This window comes from Manihot esculenta, chromosome 10 (genome assembly GCF_001659605.2).
Source record: "Manihot esculenta cultivar AM560-2 chromosome 10, M.esculenta_v8, whole genome shotgun sequence".
Lineage (NCBI taxonomy): Eukaryota > Viridiplantae > Streptophyta > Magnoliopsida > Malpighiales > Euphorbiaceae > Manihot > Manihot esculenta.
In genome coordinates this window covers 25,671,222-25,695,331 of record NC_035170.2, presented here as the reverse complement: position 1 = coordinate 25,695,331, position 24,110 = coordinate 25,671,222, and the positions used below count along the sequence as shown (strand labels likewise).

The 24,110-nt window shown below is 35.0% G+C and overlaps 1 protein-coding gene across 4 annotated transcripts; it reads left to right on the top strand.

Annotated features, from left to right (window-relative positions):
- Window positions 1-2,286: 2,286 nt before the first annotated feature.
- Window positions 2,287-23,043, top strand: LOC110624852 (mitotic spindle checkpoint protein MAD1). Of its 4 annotated transcripts, none has more exons than XM_021770254.2 (17): window positions 2,287-2,575; window positions 4,055-4,154; window positions 4,746-4,906; window positions 7,382-7,579; window positions 7,659-7,751; window positions 9,154-9,270; window positions 9,672-9,919; window positions 10,631-10,802; window positions 11,352-11,462; window positions 11,571-11,774; window positions 12,010-12,172; window positions 20,228-20,318; window positions 20,410-20,479; window positions 20,784-20,912; window positions 21,172-21,210; window positions 21,597-21,731; window positions 22,677-23,043. In XM_021770254.2, the coding sequence occupies exons 1-16, from the start codon at window positions 2,393-2,395 to the stop codon at window positions 21,684-21,686; spliced, it is 2,169 nt and encodes a 722-aa protein (XP_021625946.1). In that variant the 5' UTR covers window positions 2,287-2,392; the 3' UTR covers window positions 21,687-21,731; window positions 22,677-23,043. The 4 variants fall into 4 exon arrangements, 3 of the variants coding, with proteins under 3 accessions (XP_021625946.1, XP_021625944.1, XP_043816890.1); XM_021770252.2 differs by having other exon boundaries at window positions 21,825-23,006; XM_043960955.1 differs by having other exon boundaries at window positions 21,597-23,006.
- Window positions 23,044-24,110: the final 1,067 nt, after the last annotated feature.

Below are 24,110 nucleotides of genomic sequence, written 5' to 3'. Positions count from 1 at the left end.
CAAAGAAACTAAATAGTATATATTTTAAAATTATATAAACTAAATGATACATATAATTAAAATTATATTAAACAGTATAAATATTTAAAATATGTTGATAAATTTTTTTAATAAAGAGAATTAAAAAATTAATTTTACAAATATAAGAATATTTTAATGGATTAATTTTTAAATGAGAATAACTAATAAATAAAATTAAGAGATTTAAAAGTAAATTTTCTCTCATTTATTTAAGATTGAGGAAAAATTACCTAAATATCTCTAAACAGTTTAAAATTTTTCATATGACCCATGGCCCCTTGGTCCCAAGTTGCATCCGCCTATAGCTGATTGCCACTATTAATGTAGGTTCATCGTATTATTCTTCGTCTCTTGTCGAGACCTAAGGTGGCATTGAAATTGGTTTTCCAGCTATTTGCATATGAGACAGATTTTCAAGTGTTATGAGATACATTGGTTATTTTGGAGCTTCGTTTTCGTTTTCAGATCATCTCTTTTCATTATATGCTCTGTCAAACCAATGACTTTGATGATATTATTACCAATGTATCATACAGAAAATTTTGAGGTAATTTTTTCCTTTTCAAAAAAATAAAATAAATAATTAAAGCTTGTAAAATGCTGTATTATGATCGAACCATCTGAATTTAAAAATCAAATTGAAACATTAAATTTAGAGTAAATTATATCTCAAAATTTAATTTTAATTTAATATATTTATTTTTAAAATCAAACACTTAAATTTTTATATAATTAATTCGTTTAAATTTGAGATTATTCTATTTATGATTTCGTTAGTCAATCGATCAAAAGAAAAAAAAATATATGTCTTTATAAATATTTAAATTCTTTTAAATCAAAAAAATTTTATATTGTATAAACTAATTTTAATTTTTAAGTTTTATTAAAATTGACGGATTAGTCATTGTACTTTTAAAATTAAATTTGTAAATCTCTCTATATTTAATCCATTTAAAATTATAATTTTTTCATCCATTATAAATATTAGTTCAAAACTAGTGGTTGATTAAATTTTTTTTGAAAATATAATTTTTTTTAAAAATATTTTTTTATAAAAATTTACTACCTATTTAAAAGTTATTTAGTATCACTTAAAAATAGTTGAAGTTGTAAGTATTTTCTGAAAGTTTTAAAATTATAAGTATTAAAAATTTTAAAATTATAAGTATTAAAATATTTTAATGAATAAAATTGAAAAATAAAAAATATTAAAAATTAATTAAATGAGATATGATAAACAAAAGTTAATGAAGATTTAAGTGTTCTTTCAAATAAAAAATAAAAAATCAAAATATTTAAATTATAATAGACGAAGATGGACTGATTATATAAATATTTAAGTGTACACTTTTAAAAATATAAGAATCGATCCATTAGTTATACTAAAATTTAATGATTTAAGTGTAGTTTATCTATTTAAAAAGATAATAAAGATATTTTTATAATTTTAATTATAAAATCAACAGAGTATCTCTAATTTGGACGGATAAATTATTAAAAAATTTAAATATTCAGTTTTAAAAATATAAAAATCGATTTATTAATTATATTAAAATCTATAAATTAAACTATAATTTATCCTTAAATTTAACATATTTACTCATTTAAGTTCTGTTAATTTTATGGAGTTTGAGATGCATTTAGATATAATTCAGTTTTTTTGTAATTTATTTTTAAAAATTGAAGGGTTTAGTTATTTTTCATGTAATTCAATTAAAAAGTTTTTTTTATCAAATAATTAAAAAATTTCAAGTTCTCAATAAATAATAAAATTGTGCATAATTAGTTAATATTTTTACTTGAAAGTTAAAAAAAATTCTCTTTAATTTACTTTCTCTCACCTAATTAAATTACTTGAAAAATTCATTCTTACAAATAATAAATTTGAAATAATAAGCCAAATTTGAAATAATAAACCAAAGTTAAAATTTAAAAGGTTTATTATCTCTTAAAAGATTTGTTTGATTTATTTTTGAATTAAAATATTTATTTATTTTTATCTATTTTGATAGTTAAAATATTTAATTGAATATAAAATAAATAAATTAAAAACTTACATAAATATTGGACCATATTTTAAGGTCAAAATTTTTATCCATTTATGGCCAATTTCATAAGGTTTGAGGGGTTAATTGAGATAAATTAAAACTTAAGGATTAAACTTCAAATCCTCCTAAGTTAAGGGGCTAAAATATACAAAAGCCACTATGTTAGGACGAGAGCAGAGAACATTTAAAATGGCGCCTCTGCTTTCAAAATTAAAACCCATTCCATTTTGCTAAGCATCCAGCGATTGTGTTGTTACAAGTGGAACCTTTGAAACCCTAGAAAATTTTGAGAGATACAGAGTGCTAGAGGGAGCTAGAAGAGGATGATTCTCAGAACTCCACCGCCAAAGAGACCTAGAGACGATGCCAAAGCCATCGAGAGCCCGCCTATCGGTTCCGATCGTCGGCTTGTTATTTACGAAGACCCTGTCGTTCAATTGCCGGAGTCCTCTCACGAGCCTCAACCGTCCGATCACATGCTCTGCACCTACCAATGCCGCCAAATGGTAGGTGAATTTGTGTACTGTGTATGTTTGCGTTGCATGAATTGGCTTTTGAAGAGCTGATTTTAGCGGGCAAAGGTTGCTTAATAGTATGCGATTTTCTATGTGGTGCGTTTTGGGACGTAATAGTTTTCTTTTAGCTGGTATGCTTGGGTTGTAGCTTAAATCAGCTTCCAGTGTGATGGTCTTTTACAATTGAGGTCATGTTTCTTGGAGTTAAGCAAGTGGCATCTAAATTTTCTAATTAATTAAACTCTTATAATGAAATGGTTCTGTATTTGCCTCCAAGCGGAAAAGCAAGTAAATAAAGATAATTATTGTGCTAGAGGTGTAGAATTAGAAGGTGCCTAAGAAGAACAAGCGCATTCATTCAGATCATCAGTTCATAAAATAGAGGTTTCTTATTTCTTAATTTAGCGCAAGAGTGTGGCATTCCGACGAATTTAGTGTAATGCTAATATATATGAATACATTGTGAGTAGAATCATGAGTAGATAATCAGATTTAAGTTTTAGCAAACAATTCATCCTTAGTGATGTTTGCCGCGATATATATTGGGGTGTTGGGTTCAAAGATTTTTTGCTTGCAAATATGTATATAAGGAATGCGTAATGTATGGGCTATGTACATTATCTCATAATGTAAATTTCTTTCACATTAGTCAACGAGGAAATCATCTAAAATGATCAAAAGGTTGATAATTTGCAGAAGGCAGTTTTAGACATTATTTTAAATTTCATGCACCAGAAGAGTATTTATGGGGTTTGATTTAGTTAAAAGTTTTTCCATTTTTAATTTAGAGGAAAAAAAAAAAAAGAAAAAGAAGAAGGGAAGAAGTTGCAAATTATTGCCAATAAGAGCCTTAGAGAGACTTTGAGACTTTGAGGTATAGCATTGGAAATCACCAAGTCACTGTATTTGTACTGTTCACAGAATCTTGAAGTGTCCAATGGCATCCCAGCATCCCCAGACCCGTACCAATTGCTCCAATTTGGTTCTAAATTAAACTAAAAACCCTAGATAGGCCATGATCAGAATTCAAGTCTGCTTGTCAATTCAAACTACTGTAAAGATCCTAAATTAGAAGTTGGCTTCTTAATATATTTAATAAAGTGCAAGTTTCTCTGTGAATAGGCACTATTGCTTTTCCTTCAGTCATTTGTGACCTTGGAGGAGTAGGTTGCCCTATCAATAAGTCTGAGCTAATTGTTGGAAATTTGATGCTTTGAGTTTTGTGTACTGCTTTGGAAGCATACCCAATTGGCTACCAGGCTTCTCTGCAGTACCAGACACCAAAAGTAATATCTCATAGTTTTTGTGATTGGATTAATGGTCTCTATAGGAAAATTTATTGGGTTCATTTCTTTTTCTTGGCCACTTGTTTCCAGCTTCTACTCTTGATTTGTATTGGTGCCATGTTGCAGTAGCTGTATTTTTAAACTTTGGCAGTGACAACTCTTCATCTCATTAACCTAATTGCAGGTTAAATCAGATTTTCTGGATGCCTTGAGCAATGCAGAGAAGCAAGTTTGTGATTATCAATCTAAATTGGAGAATTTAAATGAGAACTTCTGCAAAGTTGGTGGGTTACATGAAGAGGATGGTCTAAATTTTATCTTGAAATTGCTTTGGTTCAAAACTTTGCTTATCCAGAATTTTTCAATGCATTTTATATATGCTTTTACTTGTAATGCTTTTCATGACATACATATATGTGTTTGATGTCATTAACAGTATATTGTTTAGTCTTCTGATAAATTTTCAAGATTAATAGAATATATTCTCTTTTTGTTTTCCCTCCATAAATGCCATCTGAAGTAAGAGACAGATGCAAAAGTAAGCTTGACGTAAAATTCTGTCTTCATAAACCTTAGTTTACAAATTTGAATCCATCCAGATAATCTTAGTTTTTCTGCACAAGGTTAAATAATTCCTTGTACATGGTAACTATGCTCGATAATCTAATTTTGGGAATGCTATGTAATTACTGATATCTTATGTGTCATCATGTCTGCAATCGTTTGCAAATATTCACTTGAGAGGTAGTTTATTATTATTATGGTAATTGCATATTTATGTTGTGTGCATGACATTGATAGCTTTTATTTTATTTTATTTTTTGGGATGTTAAGAACTAAGATCTGTATTTTTCAAATAATTCTAATCCTTGCAGAAGCGGATAGGAACAAATTTCGAGATCAATTCTTATATGCTGAACAGGAACTTGCTGCTGCCAAAGGACGTGAACAGGCCTTGCAACAGCAATTTCTGAAGGAGATCAATGATTCCCAGGAGAGGTTGAAGAAACAATTAGAATCATGCAGCAAACTTGAGGTAGACCTTTTGGATGTATGTTAGTGAAATGGGTTACTGATTCTCCCCTATGGTCTAATTTAGATATTTATATATCATGCTGGTGGGCAAGGGGGAGCATTTTCTAGGTTGCATTCATACTTGCACAATGTAATAATGAATGCATTTGGTTTCATATCATTTTTGCCTTTTGAGTATGAGAGTTCTGTTTGAAAAATGAAATGAGTGTTTCTTGGTTTTGGATTCCTAATACACAATAGTAAGAGATTTAACTGAAATTTTCTCTGAAATATAGATGATTAAACTTTCTAATGCATTGTGTAAAACTCCAATGTTATATTGACAAATCTGATGCAAAATGTGTTGCATACCTATGTCCTGCTTAATAAAGAAGTTGGCGTTCACTGTGGTTGCAAATGAAGAGGAAAGATTTAACTTAATTACTTAATCATGAACATTCCAAAGGTAGTTTTCCAAAGGCAGTTCTCCATTTTACACCTAGGAAACATTTTTCTTGCCATCACACAAGTGAGAATGAGCTAATTGAATTGGATTGACCAGCTTCTTTCTTTTTCCTTTTAAATTTAGTTGGTTGTAATTGTGGTTTGTGGATTTTCACTTTGCTCATCTCAATGTTTTCATAGGGATGAATGGTTGAATTGGACTTCTGAAAAGAGTACTTGTAACTAAACCCTTTAGTCTGCTGAAATTTCAAGTTGCATACCCAAATTATATGATCATTTTAACTATTTGTCCAATGTAGATATCTTGTGCACTTGAAATTTATGTATCATGCACCAAACATGCTGTGTTTGACAACCTAAGTTGGTGCAAAAGTTGAAAATTTCAATAATCAATCAATTTAAGGTATATGGTAGCATTTTTGTCAACTAATTGGCTGAGGTTGTTGTGAGAGACTAGACAATTTTTGGCTGCACAGCAATGAAAGAAACAATTGTCTTGTCCTGAGGTTTGTGGTAGGACTAGGATGAGACATTGGGCAGGAGTGTAGAGGTTGTGAGGACAATATTAGTAGTTTTTTCTCATTTCATTGGACTAAAAAAGTTCTTGGGTGGGGTGGTGGAATGGGATCAGAGAACAAATGAAATGCAGACTAGAAAGAACATAGCCCTTCCTTGCTGTCCGATCAACTCAATTTGGCCTTGAGTATTGTGTTTCATGGAGCTCTTCAGTTTCATATGTTTGATTGAAAAGAATAATGAAACATTTAGCCTATACTCCAAAGAAAATCTGGTTGCATGAAGGACAAAATTTGTCAACATTACATACACACGGTCATTAAATACAACTCCATCATAATTCATAAATTTTATCTTAATATTTGTTGACCAACATAGAAAGTTCTTAATTAGGAGGATTCAAATCTTTGGGATCCTAATTAGGATTGATTTAAGGGATTTTATTCTTATTGTAAATATTTCTAATTTAGGTTGATTCTTTGTGTATAAATATTCAAAACTTGTAAAGATCAATTTAATCATAATAGAATCAAAAGTTTCTCTCAAATTCTAGAATATCATTATTATTGGTTCCACTGTCATTATTATTTCCACCACTAAAATGACCAACATCGTTATTGCTACTGCAACTGTTGACATGACCATGACAGCCACCAGCACTGCTGCTTTCATTCCCATGATCACACATTCACATCCATCCATTGGCATTCTTATTGCAAGACATGAATGTCATTTGAAAGTTATTGAATCCCACGTCGGTTTTGGGATAAGAGTAATGTGCTCTTTATAAGAATTATAGGCATTCCTTCCCTTTGAGCTAGCTTTTTGAGGTGAATTAGGTCTGATCCAAATTGCACATGACTCTTCAACCAAAATCTCATCCATCAAAATTGACTTCTCCGAATGGTCAGTTTGGATAACTCAATTGAAAACTAATTGGGAAACAAATGGTCAGTTCGGATAAAAGAATGAATTTCTATGTGTTAAATTTGGGTCAGGCCTAACTCATCTCAAAAATCAGTTCAAACTTAAGAAAAATTAGCTCAAGCTCAAGAGAGCCCCTAAGTCCCCTGTAAGGGCACATTATCCTATCGATTTATCCCTATCCCAAATTGATGTGAGATTCAACAGACGCTCAAGACACTATACTATACTGGAGCTTGAAACATTTACGGGAGACCCAACATCGGTGGGAGACTCTGATACTATGTTAAAATTTGGATCAGGCCTAACTCACTCCAAAAGTAGGGGTGCCTAAGGTCCTTATAAGAACACATTACCCTGCCCCAAAGTGGGATTTAACAAAAGTAAACAGAAAAAGGCTTACAGTGCACTGGAACTTATTGCAATTTTCAGCTGTCAGCTGTTATTAATATCAAATAGTATACATTCCGAGTAAATGTTTGGTTCAAAAGCTTTAGCATTGATTTGGTACATATAATTTAGGCTGACAATTTTTTTATTAATCTTTCATTACTTGGTCTTTCATTTCTTATGCTCTCTTCTTTCTTCTTAGATAAAACTGGAAAATGAGAAGAACCTTCGGATAAAAGCTGAATCCTCAGCAACTTCTGCCGAAGAGAAAGCAAGTCTTTTGGAGGCAAAGCTTTCCCAACTTTCTGAAAGCATAGACAGGGAGAAAAAGCGCCTCAATAATGAGCTTGCACAGCTGCAAAGAGATTCAAAACTTTCTGTTTCCAGGATAACTGCAGATGTAAGCTGAAGATGTGGGTTCTCTGGAATGGCTTCTGAGCTTTTATGCATGTTAACTTGTAGATTTCTCTTCTATGTAGCTTGAAAGAATGGAATGCAGAGCTAAAAATGCTGAGAAGGAATCAGAGCTACTCAAGGAGCAGCTGGGAAATCTAAAATTGCAACTAAATGAGGTGCCTTTGATATTTTTATTTTGTTTTAGTGCTTTTTATTATTCCCTTCAAAGCTTTTACTTCTTTGTCCCTGCTTCCTTTCCAACTGTTCTTACTGAACAGCACCTTTAGATAAGTTTATATTTCAAATGATAATAAGTAAATATCCTTGTATGCAGCATCGGAGTCTGCAATAGGTTGGTTCGGGTCTGATCCGAATTGAAAAAAACCGAAAACTGATTATTAAAAATGGAAACCATACTGAACCAAATCAAACCGAAAAAATTGGTTCGGTTATTAAGTTTTCATTCTATCTCAAGATCCAAAACAACATACAGGCTGAAACAAGAAATCAAAACAAAATTAGCAAATTATTCTAATTTTGACAGCAATTGGCAAACTCATCTACAAATATTTACAATAACCAAACGCAAGAATAATTACAAAAAAGGTTCATATATCAGTAATTATAGATGAAACACTACCAGCAATCAACAATGCAAGCATAAATCGTCTGGATTCACCCATCAATTGCTCATCAAATTCTCAGATCCACCCATCTTCTACAATAATCATGGGATGCTCACATAACAAAGGCAATAAATGCTGCCACTGGGGGGCAACTACTTACATCTCCAGATCAGGAGTCCTTGGGAATTGTGATGCCTATGGATCTCAGAACATGAACTGAAGAAGAAAAAGATAGATCGGAGGTCTTACAGATCTCAGTCTGTAACCATAGACCAGTAAGGGCTGGTTCTGCAACAGTAGACTCTTTTTCCGTAGACCTTAGAATAGAAATCTTTTCAACACCCTGTAGCTGGATCTTCGAGTAAAGGCTATGGTGGCTGATGAAAGATTAATTGAGTCAACAATGGACTGTGAAAGAAAAGAAAAAAAAAATGAAAGGAGGGGGAGTCAGCAAGGTTGGGGTTTGACATGGACTGATTGAGAATGAGGTTTGAAATGGACAGATGAGAATTCAGGAGGAGGAGAAAGGAGATGAAGTGTATTCCCCAAGTGCGAATGATAAAAGTAGGGTTGGGGCTTCAAATGGGTAGAAGTCTAGCTATATATTGAGACATGGCCCAATTTAGGTCAGTTTGGTTTTATTGATTTTAAACCAAACTGAATTGAATTTCTCATAAATCTTATACCGAACCAAACCAATTAACTTAGAACAACTAAAACGAACAACCAAATTGAATCAGTTTGTTTCGGTTTCCGGTTTAAACCATCGTATGCTCTGCCCTAATGAAGCAGCAACAGTAACAGTTATTTCTCTTTGGCACTGGATTGATCCTTGCCAAAATCCAAAGTATATTTCTGCTTGGTAAAAAAACATTGATCTTATATTTCACTAATGGCACAAAAAGAGAGACTTGATCAGTTTCTGATTAAATTCTTCTGATTTGCCTCCCAGTGCTTGCACCAGAAGAGTGAACTGGAGAAGAAACTATCAAATTTAACAATTCCAGGAGGTGCGTCTACAGAGAGCAATATTTTAGTTAAACATCTCCAAGACGAGCTCAGGAACTATGTAAGTTTGTCTCCGTTTTGTTACTTTGTCATGTTATTTTTTATTTCTTTAATTTATTGCACATTCTGGAATAAGCTTGTAAGGGTTCTTGCCCTCAATAAATTTGCTGTTTGTAGCTTTAAACGCATTGCTATAGATGGTAGATCATTACTCTTATTGTCAAAATCTATGCACTTTACAATTTTTTCCCAAGTATAACTAAAAAGAAAGGGGAGATTTGGCTGCGGTTTATTTGGTTCGCAAGGAACCATGATGCTGAATCTTTCAAAATCCAGCAGTACACCTTTGAGGTGTTGATTGATTTATTATCATATATATATGGCATTTTGCAAAGGTTAGTAGTTATTACATGAAACTGTTCTTTTAGTTGTGTGATTTGTCTATACTTGACATTTGAGCAGGAGTCTGAAGTGAGAGAAGCAAGAAAATTGAAAGCATCTTATGAAAACACTGAGTTATTAAAGGAGAAATTATTGGAAGAAAAAAGCCGCAAAGAGAGGGCAGAGTCAGAGTTATCCAAGTTACGAGAATTTGAGCTAAATACGAGGAAGTTGGAAGATGAGTTGTCTTCTTGGAAGTCAATGCTAAAAAAGATCCCTGATGTGTCTTGCTGTGACGATATACCTCTCAAGTTTTCAGCATTACAAAAGTATGTATAGCCTTAAGTTGATACTAGCATGGCTCTCATCATTAAAGAAAAAACTACTTTAGGGTTAGCAGGGAATAAAACAGACCATGATACTTTTGAGAGAATAATGCTATTTCTTTTTTTAAATATAATCATGTTGGTGATGGGGTTAATTTCATCTTTGGCCATTGAACTTTTATTGATTTCAACTACTTGCTCAATTTCAATATGTACTAGCATAATTACTCAATTGTGCTTTTGTTTGAGTAAAGTTACTATTATTAGGTATGGTAGATTTTCTGCAACATTTTTTAGACAAATAACTGAGTAAATTTTTTATAATCTAGTTATACAATTAAAAATAGACTTATAGAGCTCTCTTACTTAGTGGGAAAGGGTTAGGTGTTAGGTATCCCATTGCTAATTGGAATTGAATTTGTTTCTCTATAGCATCTGAAGTGTTGAATAACTTCTTTAAATGCTACTGACCTGTAGATTATCGAATACTTAAAATGTGATTATGAGCTTAAAGGAAAAGCTTGGCCTCATAGTTCTTTCTCTACTTTCATTTTAGTTTTTGTCTAACATTGAGTTACATAGATCTACTTATGGCATGATCAATGCAAGTTGTTCCGGATGTACTAACCCTGCAGCCAGTTTCACTTCATTCGAATTTTACACAAACTCAAGTACAGTTTAGGATTCATGAAAATTTTAGCTTTGTGAATGTAGAGAGGTGATTGATAACATGATGAAGGTGGGTGAGGCAAATGCACGGTTGAAACAAATAGAGGTGGCTCTGGATGCTGCCCAACTTGGCAAACAAAATGCTGAAGCTGAGGCTGCATTGGCTAAAGAGAAGGCAGAAAGCTTGAAATTGGAGGTCAATCGGATTCAATTGATGGTAAGTGTTGGTTTAGGCAGTTTCAGGCTACTTACAATTTCCATGTTTCTTTACTTTTCTTAATTCTTTTCCAGCTAGTAAGTCGTATGTAAATTGGAGGACACTGTAGCGGGCTTTGTCCTTCTCTATAGTTGATCTATTCAGCTGCAGTTATGGGATCTATTATTCACCAAATGTTATATTTGTTTTCTATGAAAACATAACTCTTTCTGCCTTTGACATTATCATTCCATTGCTTAATATAGTAATCTTTCTTTTCTTTTCTACTTTTGGCTTTTCTCTGTTTTATAGAAGTGCCTTTGACATTATCATTCCATGGCTTTTCTCTGTTTTATAGAAGTGCTTGCTATGTTTTATTTGAAGAAATTCAATTATTGCTTTAGATGCTGATTTATGAAGGGTATTGTGTGCAACTGAAAACAGTGGTCTACTTTATTTCTTTATGACGAATGTATCATTTTACTTGATATGTTTCCAACAATGTTTTTATCTTTTTTGTGTTTGTTTATTTGATCATTTTGTTTACAAAAATATTGATGTCAAATTCAGCTTTCTGCTGTTACTGAAGAGAGAGATAGGTTGAAAAATATTGCCGATGAATTGAGAAGGTCAAAGAATGAACAAGCAGGGGATGGAGTATCTTCTGGAACTCATCTTCAGGTCTAATCTTACCCGTTTCCTTTCTCCTTTCCTTCCTGTTCTCTTCTTTTTGAAAATTCTTCTTATCTTTCTTGATGGTCTTTGTTTACAAATTGTTTTTATCTGCAGGAGCTTGAATCTTCCCTTATGAAGAAGGATTGTTTAATTAAAGAATTGGAGAGTAATTTAAATGAACAAAAAGAAGTTAATCATCGACAACTTGCTGAAATAAATTTGCTCAATGACAGGCTGAATAATGAAGCCAGGAGAATCAAATCGCTAGAAAGGGAGAGTGACCGGCTTCGTTCAGAGATATCTCTATTGGAGTCCAAGGTATGTTCACAATTTAAAATTATTGCTAATTCGTACAATAACTTTTTCAAGGACATCATAAAATATAAAATCAGGTCAAGTGATTTTTTTTATATCATTGAAATCCTTAGCCTATTTTCTGCTACTCTTTTGTTCTCTTTTTTACTTGATATTGCAATTTATGAGACAAATGAAACTTCATTTATATGTTTAATTTATTTGATATCCTTGACATTAGTGCTGTTTCCCTTCACAGCTAGGTCATGGTGACTATTCTGCTGCAAATACGAAAGTACTGAGAATGGTAAATACACTTGCAGTTGATAACGATGCCAAACAAACTATAGAGGCTTTGCATACGGAGTTGCAGAAGACAAAGGAGAAGTTACAAGCTGTTGAAGAATTAAAGAGTCAGTCAGGTATCAAGCAATGCTGTTTCATCTTCCCTCTCCCTCCATCATACTTTTCTATTCCTTGTAGCCCTTATAGCAAAATTTATTATTTACCTGCAAGTTATTGGCTTCGAAAAGTTATAGATTTATGCATATTACAAAATCTCACATCAAAGCGTGATGCCTTAAGTACAGTGGCTTCCTCTTTAATCTTTACTGAGTGGCCTCAATTCATAGGCTATGTGTGGTAGCAGATCATATATCCTCTCATTGAGGTTCCTTCAGTCTTATACCTGAACATGCCACTTACCGTCTGTAACTTGGATCAAGGCTCCTTTGATACAGTAAATTCTTTTTTCAGACTTGAGATAAATAATTTAGGTACAATATTCTGTGTTTGCATTGGTTTGACATGTTTGGTTGCTGTGTGATTGAGAATTTGTAGGATCCTTTTTAGCTTATATTGAATTGTATGGTTTTTCTAGCATCTTGATTTGATGCTTAAGCCTGGAGGCTTTATAGAGTAAAATTCTTTCCTCCAGCTCCTTGAGGGTTTCATACCCTCTCAAAAATATTCTGTGTTTTGAGCTGTGATTTTAATTTTTCTGTCAAGTTGTTACATCTGATAGTCATTGCCAACCGGAATCAAGTAGGGGAACCTAAAGAGATAAAAACTGACCCCATGCAAAATGACGCTGCAAAGAAAAGTGAGCAGCGTGAAAATCAAAGGAAAACGACGCCGTAGAGAAAGAAGTAAAACGATAGCATTTTAGTTATAAATGCAGCTCTTCCTAGATACTTCTAGAAAGATGTAGGGAGTTCCAGTTTGTTAGTATGTTAAAAATCTATTACATCCAAACCGTATATATAAACATTCATGTACAATTAATAACAATTCAATTCTTTCCTCCCTAAAATTACAGTTACTTTCTCATGGCATCAGAGCTCATCCTGTGTGAGCAATTCTGCTAAAAAATCCCTAGATTTAGATCTGGAACAACTCATCTATCCTCTAAATCTGTAAACGTAATGGCTGAAATTACAGAAGAAATCATACCGAAAACCGCTTAAAAGGAAGATAAGATGATCAAGCTTTTGAATTCTGATTCTCCCAACATGATTCTTGTCAGCTCACCCCTGAATGGAAACAACTACCTAACATGGATTAGGTCAATGATAATTGTGATAAAGGCAAAGGATAAGCTAGGGTTCATAAATGGAAAGTGCAAAGTACCATAGCAAAATGACAAATGCTATGAATAATGGCAGAAAGCCGATAATATAGTAATGTCCTGGGTTCTAAATGCTCTTTCAAAAGATATAGCTAAGGTTTTCCTTTATGCTACAAATACTTATGAATTGTGGGGAGAATTGAGAGAAAGGTTCGGGGACAACAGTGGCCCCTTAATGTACCCGTTAATGAAAGAAATTAACAATGTTAGTCAAGCAAGAGCCCCTCTTATGATGTATTATACAAAAGTAAAGAAACTGTGGGATGAGTGTGCATGTGTGGAACCAATTTTTGTGTGATTGTGGTGCAGCAAAATCATTTACTGATATGGAAAGCAAACACAAATTGATGCAATTTTTAATGGGCCTAAATGAAACCTATGATCATGTGAGGAACCAAATTCTCATTATAGAACTCCTACCTAGTGCGAACAAAGCTTATTTTATGATCTTGAGAATTTAAAAGCAGAAAAAAGCCCAAGGTGCAAGTGAAGAGTCCGGAAATATGCAATGATGGCAAAAGTTTCAGAAAGTAACAAGGAAAAAATATGGAAAACACAATATAAAAAGAGAGATGATAGAGTATGCACCTACTGCAAGGCCACTGGGCATATAAGAAAGACCTGTTTCAAACTCGATGGATATCCGGACCGGTTCAATGAACTCAAGCAGAAAAGGGCCAAAGGAAAGAGCAATATTGCTGCATAAGTGTATGAAACACTTCTAAACTGTGAAGATAATTGTGTCCAGAACAAGGTAGATTGGAATAGGGAATCATTAATGCAAGAAATGATGAAATACATGAAGGCCCATGGCCAAGGTATTATTGCTAGTAATGATGCTAGTTGTGTGAGTTACACTGGCTTTGCAGGTATGTTATCTTATTGTTACTCTAATGCTTTTAAGATTAAGAATATGGGGAAATGGATTGTGGACACAGGTGTCGCAGCTTATATGTGCAATGATTTGTCTCTTTTTTCAAGCTGTAGAGTGCTAACTAAACCAAACTTATCACTTTACCCGATGGTAGTATGAAGTCCATCACCAAAATTGGAACGGTTTTCTTTAACCAAAATCTACAACTATCGAATGTACTCTATATTCCCACTTTCAGATACAATTTGCTGTTTGTAAGTCAAATCACGCAAACCAATAAAGTTTCTGTACATTTTTTTCATGACAAATGCCTTTTGCATGACATAGCGACTAAAGGTATGCTGGCTACTGGAAGGATGCTGTAACGACCCGGAAACCGGACCGCTACCGGCGCTAGGATCCAGATCGACTTAAGGTCGCCGGGACCCGTAGCAAGCCTACTATACATACTGTACACCTGATAAAATCCCATACATGATCATACATTTGCATAAAAATTTTAAACTTTTTATACACCAAGCTTGACCTGTGCATGCACGTTAACTGTAAACATAAAACCTCATACCAGAGCCCTCATCAAATGCTCTAGTTGGGTCAACATCTCATATGTCAAGCGTAGTTCAACATATCTCATCATTAAAATATTTACATAAAGATTATGTACAACAAGGATTAACTATACATTAGGGCCAAGTACAATACTAATCCTCATTACATCACTGTACAATACCTTATATTACATTACATGTAATTTCATGTCCACTACTAATCTATTACATATACAAAGCCTTTACCCTTGCTGACTTCTTGTGCTAACTCTGACCTGCAAACCTGGGGGTTAGGGGAAAGGGGTGAGCTACTAAAGCCCAGTGAGCAGAACAATAAAAACAATTTAATAAACATATGCTTTCATGAAATGCATCACAACACAAACAATTCACATCACGGATGGACTTGTCACCAGTAACCCTATACATAATCCAATTGTGTCAGGGGCGTAGTGCAGGCCACACCTGGTGTTTCCCTTACATATAACATATCATAACATATCCAATTGTGCCGGGGGCGTAGTGCAGGCCACACCTGGACTTCCACATCATAACATAGCATATCATATTAAGGGCTAGTGGATCATCCAATATCCATCCACATCAACAGCAAATTATGCAATGCGTCATATTCGTGAATTCTAATGCAAAAACCTATTACATATCATGATGCATGAACATGCTTAAAAGCTTGATTGCTTTGAAAATAAAAGAAGTTATGTTTTACTCACCTCTGGCTGACTCTGAAACAGCTAACACTGCTGGCCTCCTCGGTTCTGATCCTACACAGGTGGACTCAAATGAGGGACCAAACAAACTCTATCATGACTCTAAACATCTCCCCAAAAACCCCCCCTAAAACATCATAAACATGCATGGAAAAACAGGCAAAGGAAGGCTGGGCAAGGGACTTTCGGCGGCAGGTTCGGCGGCCGAAGGTCCCTATAGATCCGAAAGTCAGGCACTTTCGGGGGCAAGGTTCGGCGGCCGAAAGTCCTCCACAGATCCGAAAGTCACAACCTTCGGGGGCAGGTTCGGCGGCCGAAACTCCCCTCCAGATCCGAAAGTCCAAACTTTCGGGGGCGATTTTAGGCGCCTAAAGCTGCCTCCACAGGCAGGTTCAGCGGCCGAAACTAGCTTCGGCGGCCGAACCTGGGCTCTCCCAAAGGGCAGAACCCGATTCCGCCTCACATGTCCAGCCACCCACAACTTCCCAACACACATCCATCTATTCTAAAATATGCATAAACACATTTTCAAGCATATGGGGGCATAAAACTAGTCTAAACCCCAACAAACAACACATAAACATCACATTAAGCATAAAGGGTATATAAACCCTAACATTTTATATCTACTCTAAACATGCATTAAACACCCTTAAAACCCCTCAAAGCTTACTTAAAACATTAAAGAATGTGAGGATCTACGCTTACCTCTTGAAGATCGAGAGGAGAGGTCGTCCAAACTTAGAGATTGGGAGAAATCGAGCTCTGGGGGTCTCCAAGCTTCAAAACTTTGATCTTAGCTTAAAAATCTTCAAAACAAAGTAAAACTCATCAAAAATTTGAAGGGATTGAAGGAAAACATAAAATCAACCAAAGGGGGGCGAAAACTCACCTATGCCCGAAAATAGAGAGAGAAAACTCGCCCATTTTAGGACAAGGGGCCCTTTATAGGTGGCTGGCCATATCACCTTCGGGGGCCAAAGGTGCTCCCGCAAGAGAGCCATGTTCGGCGGCCGAACCTGGCTTTTCCCCTCCTTGGTTTTTTCTTTCAAAACTCAATTTCTTTCTTCATTAAAACCATAAAAACATATAAAAACATTTTAGAAAACCTTTATTTTACCCTTCTAGAAGGCTCCGACATCCGAGAAATTCCGGATTCTAACGGAGATTCCGCCGGAAAGTAGGAATTCCGATGCCGGAGTCTAGCCGGGTATTACAGATGCACTAAGGATTATACAAGCTAAGTAAAGAATTATTTAGCCATCAAGAATTATTTAGCCATCAAGAAAGCAAATCAGAGGCAACATTTAAATAAATATGAAGTCTAGCATAGAGACTGGGACAAGTATCTAGAAACAAGCTGTTACATCTAAATATAATTGAGGCCAGTGATTTGATCCTTACGTGTGCACTGTTTGTCTTACTGTAAAACAACAAAGGCTAAGTTTCAATAAAAGCAAGATTACTACCACAACTCAGCTAGTTCATGTGGACCTTTGGGGTCCATACGCAGTACTTTCAATTTCAAATGCAAGATATGTACTGACCATTGTGGATGATTATACTAAGGCAACTTGGACGTACTCATTACAACATAAACAATCTGTGTTGAAAGAACTCATTGTCATGATTCATAACCAGTTCCATAAAACAATGAAGCAATTAAGAACAAACAATGGAACGGAGTTTGTGAATTCAAAATGCAACAAATGGCTTAAAGAAAGAGATATCATCCACCAAAAATCGTGTCCATACAACACAACAAAACGGGGTGGTCGAAAGAAAGCACGAGCACTTGCTACAAGTTGTAAGAGCCTTGATGTTTTAGTCAAAATTACCACAAAGATTCTAGTGAGAATCCATACTCAGCCACCCGCATAATCAACAAACTCCCTAACTCAGTTCTAAATTGGGAAACCCTCTTTGCTCACCCGTATGGAAAACTTCCTAACATTGACTTTCTTAAAACGTTTGGTTGCTTATGCTTTACGACCAATGTCCTACCCCACAAGACAATTTGCAAAAAGAACCTTAAAAGTGCATCTTTCTTGGCTACATTCCTAGAATCAAAGCTTATAAAGTGTATGCCCTGAACCTTAACAAAATCCTCATTTCTAGAGATGTTATTTTCCATGAAACCATATTTCCTTTCAATTCCTAGCAAGATATACACTATCCCCATAAACTAGTGCTACCAAATACAATACAAGAACCCAATTCAAAACCTTATTCACCATCTCCACCTCAAAACAAATACTCCTTGTTCCCACACAAACACCCATCTCAGACTTTCATATGAGTCCCTAGAAGCAACAGAACCCTTATGTGAAGAACCTGATATATCTGAGCCATTGGATGTCTCAACAGAAACTATTAAAGCAATGATAGCTCCAACACCAACAAGAAAGAGCACAAGGCTCTCTACAAGATCCAGATGGCTAAATGATTTTGTGGCAGTTTCTATACACCATGATAATCCTAGCGCATTCCCAATTCAGCTACAGATATTTTTACTAATCACTTATCTTGTTTCACATTTGAACCTATCTTTGCACCTCATTATTGGAGCTTTATGGCAAATGTATTTACGACTCATGAACCTAAGTTCTATCTTCTAAGTTCTATATTCTATCTTCAAGCAAAAGGGGACAGCAAATGAGTGCAAGCCATGCACGATGAACTGAATGCCTTGGAGCTAAACAACACCTAGTACTTAACTACTCTACCAAAAGGGAAAAGGGAAATTGCTTCTAAATGGGTCTACTGGATCAAACATACATAAACCAGATGGATGTGTTGATCGGTTTAAAGCCAGATTGATAGCTAAAAGCTTCAACCAACTACCCGAGATTGATTACACCAATAATTTCTCTCTGGTCGCCAAATTGGTGACCGTAAAGATGTTTATGACCATAGCCACTGCCAAGAACTGGCCAATACACCAGTTAGATGTCAACAATGCCTATTTACACGGGCATGTCGAAGAAGACCTATATATGCTACCACTAGAAGGGTATGACAGAGTTCAACTGGAACAAGTATGCAAAGAGTTTACCAATTGCTTGAAGCACTACGGGTTCAATTCAACCGACTTTTGGCCACTGCCTGTTCATAAGATCACAAGAGAATAAATTTTTAGTCTTACTAATTTATGTTGACGACATACTCATAACAGGGCAATCAGAAGACAACATATCAAGTGTAAAAGCTTACTTAGATGGACTCTTTATAATTAAAGATTTGGGATATGTCAGATGCTTTTTGGGGCTGGAAGTTGCTCGTTGTGAAGTCGGTCTTTTCCTTAACCAAAAGAAATATATGTTAGATATTCTCCAAGATACTAGATTCACACGTGCTAAAATGTCCGATGTTCCTTTACCTCAAGGACTCAAATTAGACAATGAGATTGGACCGGTCTTACAAGACCTGGGCAGGTATCGAAAGCTAATAGGTAAACTACTTTACCTTGGTATTACCATACTAGACATCACCTATGCAACCCAACACCTTAGTTAGTTCATGCAACAACCATGCCAGCAACACTGGGATGCAATCGTTCATATACTTTGTTACTTGAAAGGCTGTTCAATATGGAATTTATTCTTTTCAGCCCAAAATAACTTCAAGATTCGAGCTTTCTCGGATGCAGATCGGGCTTCTTGCCCAATGACAAGAAAATCCTTCACCGGTTATTGCATCTTTCTCAGAGAATCGCTAATATTCTAGAAAACCAAAAAATAGAACACTATTAGCAGATCTACCTCAGAAGCTGAGCATCGAAGCATGGCAATCACAGTATGCGAATTTCAATGGATCACTTACCTGTTAAAGGAGTTTTGTATACAGCTGGAGCTCCCCATTCCTTTGCACTGTGACAACCAAGCAGCTCAACATATAGTAGCCAACCCCGTATTCCACAAAAGAACGAAGCATCTGAACATCGATTGCCACCTTGTCTGTGATTCACTCTCCGAAGGCTTTATTTCGACGATGCATGTATCATCTCCCCAGCAGATCACTGATCTGTTCACCAAGCCCCTTGGCGCAGCGTAGTTCCAAAATCTCCTCTCCAAGATGGGATTACCCAAAATTCGGGCATCTCCATCTTGCGGGGGCTTAAGAGATAAAAACTGACCTCATGCAAAATGACGCTGCAAAGAAAAGTGAGCAGTATGAAAATCAAAGGAAAACGACATCGTAGACAAAGAAGTAAAACGATAGCGTTTTATTTATAAATGCAGCTCTTCCTAGATACTTCTTGAAAAATGTGGAGAGTTCCAGTTTGTTAGTCTGTTAAGAATCTGTTACATCCAATCCGTGTATATAAATATTCATGCACAATCAATAACAATTCAATTCTTTACTCCCTAAAATTACAGTTACTTTCTCATGGTTGTGGTTGAATAATTTCTGTGTGTCTCCTCATTGCCATCTTCTGGATTCCCCCGACGGATCTTTCTCCTTTGATGGTTCTACTTGATACTGTTCAGGCAAGTTTTGAAACTTGCTAGATATGGCAGTGTTGCTTGCAGGACACTGCTGTACAGTTTGCCATTTTGCTTCCATTCTGAGTGGACTAATTGAACATAAATGAACTTTCTAATGAATTATGTTTGTAATTAATCACCTTAAGCATTCCATGCTCATCTGTCATTTGCATGTTGATTTCATTCTTTTTCCTAATTTTATTAATTGCGCAGGTGATGCTGGAAAGCTGGTGGACTCCTATATATCTGGGAAGGTAACACAGTTAAAAGAACAAATTGCAACACTTGAAAAACGTGAAGAAAGGTGACTGGTGTTGATAAATGAAAATTTCACATGTTCTATTTTTCAACTTTTTCTCCCTTTACTAAAGCATTCAAGTTTATCCCATGAACAGATACAGGACTGTTTTTGCTGAGAGAATTTCGGTGTTTAGGAGGGCATGTTGCGAGTTGTTTGGTTATAAGGTATCATGTATTTCTCACTGCATTTTGTAGAGTTTCGGTGTTCATCATTTACTCTTGTGAAGGAGGCTGCACAGGCCATTTGTTGGCCTTGTTTTGAGCTCACACTATTAAAATGGTTTTAGCTTTTCTACTCTATAATTGAACTAATAATTTTTTTTCCTATATATGTGCGATTGTGAATGAGATAATTGTTGGAACATATGTTTGAGAAGTGCCATTTTTTCATGTCAATTCACTCATCAAAATACCTTTTCTTTTGTGTGTAAAGAAGCATGTCCTTTTGCTCTAATGACATTTTTGGCAGATTGTAATGGATGAACACCAGCGGTCAAATGGAATTCCGGTCACTCGTTTTACACTTCAGTCTATCTATGCCCAAAGTGATGATGAGAAGCTTGAATTTGAATACGAATCAGGAAATACAAACATTTTGGTAAGATACTGAAATCTGGTTCCATGGGATTTGGATTTGGGAGCCTATCTTCTATGGCGTTTGAAACAAAATCTTTTTATGCATAAATTTAGAGTTTGGCGTCGGTTCCTTTGGTGCTATATTCCCACTGCCTTTTTTTTGGGCGGGGGTTAGGAAACACATTTTTCCTAGACTGCAGAAATGTCTATGTAGTACTATATCAGATGCATTCGTTATGGAAAGTAAAGTGGAAATTTAAACTATTTTCCAATTGCAACAGGCAAATGCTTACACCTCTCAGTCAGAGATATCTCGTCAGGTATGTAGCAAAATAGTTTCTAAGGACGTTTATGGATTCACATGCATATGCGCGCATATGCTTGCGATAGCTGTGAATTCTGCTCTTTTATTTTTTCTTTTTGAGATGTCTATATAGTGGATTTTATGCACACACTTCTGATTAAAATGGGTCTCGCCAATCATGTTAAATAATGTTCAAGGTATGAATTTGGTCCTCTCATTAAAATTGAAATGAGTTCCTATTAATTCCTTGGCCATGCTTGCGAAGGGATTCTTTTCTTTAAGCAGCTGGGTTGGATACTATATTTTGTGCTGATCCTTAAAATTCTAAGAAACGTCTAAAGTGATATTCATCAGAATTGCTGTCCTGTATGAATGCTACTCATCCTAAGCCTGTCGTTGCAGGTTGACATTTTTATTCACAAGATGAATTCTATCCCAGCTTTCACCGCCAACTTGACGGTGGAGTCTTTCAACAGAAGAACTCTCTCTTAATACAAATCAAAATGTCCATATTACTCAGGATGCTTCTGATTTCTCGTACGTTGCAAAAATTTGTGTGTTTTGTACCTTAATGATTCTATTTCCAATTGATTATGCCATTAACTTAGCATCAACTTTTCAATCATACAGCTATGAAAGAGAGGTTTGTTGCTCTTGTGTTATTTTCATGTGAAATGAACTGCCGGTTTTTGGCACTTCAAGATTAGATGGTGATTCTCTGTTCCACATGCCCTTGGATGTAGTTGCTGTTGATATGCCACCTATTCAGTGCCTAATAATTCTCTCTGGCACTCCTTTTGACTGGAGTCTAGTTCAAATAATTCACCTTTTGATGACCTTACAACCTTTCGAGTCCTCATCAGTCATCAGAATTTGAGCTTAGTTGTGTCGAATTATGCTTGTACCTTTTGTAATGTACAAAGGTGAAGAAAAAGTGAGAAGTGGGGAAAAGTGGAGAAATTGAGGTGCATTACTGTTAACAACCCAAACTTTACGGTATCGAACCATTTCTTTTGGTCATCCCATGTCTTTAATCTCAATTGTGGATTTAACATCTCATAAACGGCTATGCTAATTAGTACAAAACCACCACCACTACCACTACCTCCACTATAATTCTTCACTTGTATCACTTGACTACATCCATCTTTATTGGCTGGGGATGATTTCTGTTCTGAAGCATGTATATGAGAAATTGAATGCTTAGCTGTGCATATTTGGCATATTTCCCATCTCTTAACTCTTTTGATCTAGCTCAGTGTTGGTCAATAAAATTAGAGCACTTGCCTTATCCTTGATGTATTCTGTTTTTAGTGTGTTTGGCTAATAAATTGAAATGCATTGATTTTGTTGTTATTTGTAACTCCATTTGTGAAGTATTGGGTATTAACTCCCAAATTGTTCACTTTGAAGTTGCATTTTCTGGGTGGCATTTTCATCCAAGTCTCCTAATTTCAAATCCTTTGTATTAGTTAAATGTAACATCAGAGAACTTTTCAGCCATAGCATTATCATCTGCTTTTGACAAAGAAAACGAGATATGCTCTAGAGGCATCCACGCCCACAAAGAACAGTTAACAAGAAAGGAGAACTGGCTGATGGGAAAGAATAGGAAGGCTTCAAAAGGTGGGTAAAAAAGCATATTATAGTGCCGGTTTCTTCGCAGTGGTGATGGATTTTTAAGCTCTCTACAAAGATTTAGTCCCTAATTTTTTGACTAAATTGAAAGCTCTCAACTTTCAGTGGCTAGTAGCTAATGAAGGACGTGCTTCTGCTGACTTACTTTAATGATTATGGTCAGTGTTAATTTGATCTCTGAGTGGTTATATAAAGGTTTCAGCCATGTTGATGATATGATCTCTTTAAATAAGTTGGACAAACCTTAGTATCACTGTCACCGTCAATCACTTGAATGGCTTCTGATTAATAATTTTTAAACATAAATATATATTTGTGAGTCTGATGGTATACATTTTCTCCTTTTTTTTAAGGAAATATGGAATTGCTGCTAATTAATTTTGAGCGGTTGAGCTGCATTTATGGTCTGTGCATGGCTCTATGGACTACAATGACTGGCGTAGGCATGACCTCCACCTTCTGAACAAGGGGGTAGTGGAAGGAAGATACCAGCTTTTTTCTTCTATTTTTAATTTTTTAAGGTCCTTAATTAAGTTTGATTCTTTAAAAAATTATGAACAAGAACTCATAATTTTCTACATGGTTAAATTAGGTTAGTCACGTATGCACTCATAATCCTCGTGTAGTCTTACCTACTAGTAGGCTAGACACTTGAACATTCCAAAGGGTAACAGATAATATAAACTAATGAAATATTAAAGTTATAATATAAAAATTAAATATTAATTTTTGTTTTAGTTACAAGAATTTGAAATAATTAAATAGCTCTTTCTAACGTTTTCAGAAGTGGTTTTTTAGTATTACCAACTTCAACCCCACACAGAGCCTAAGCTAGGAAGCTATGTGGAGGAAATCTGGCAGATACTGGTAGAAGCCTATTTCATCCTAGTTCACTAGAGACATCAAAGATCACGACATGTGTAAAGAAATCGAAAAGGGTTTTAAATAATTTTGTAGAATATGAATGATTTGTCAGTCTACTCTGTAAATAGGACAAGTTAGCACGAACTGGATAGAACTTTATGCCAGCTTTATGTCCTGTAAAATAGTCCCCTGAGAGAAATAATTGTGCTCTGTCCAAGGCTTTGTAACCAACACATTATCATTATCCTTATCGTAAATCAATATAGTTTTTTAACATAATATTTTGATGCTTGACTCCAAAAATTAAATACTTGAAGCGCAAACTGCCTTTAAAAGACTTGATATTGAATGCGAGTTTTTAATGTCCTCTTGAGAAAATATGGTGGGTTTGGAAAATTTATCATTTTATCTTTA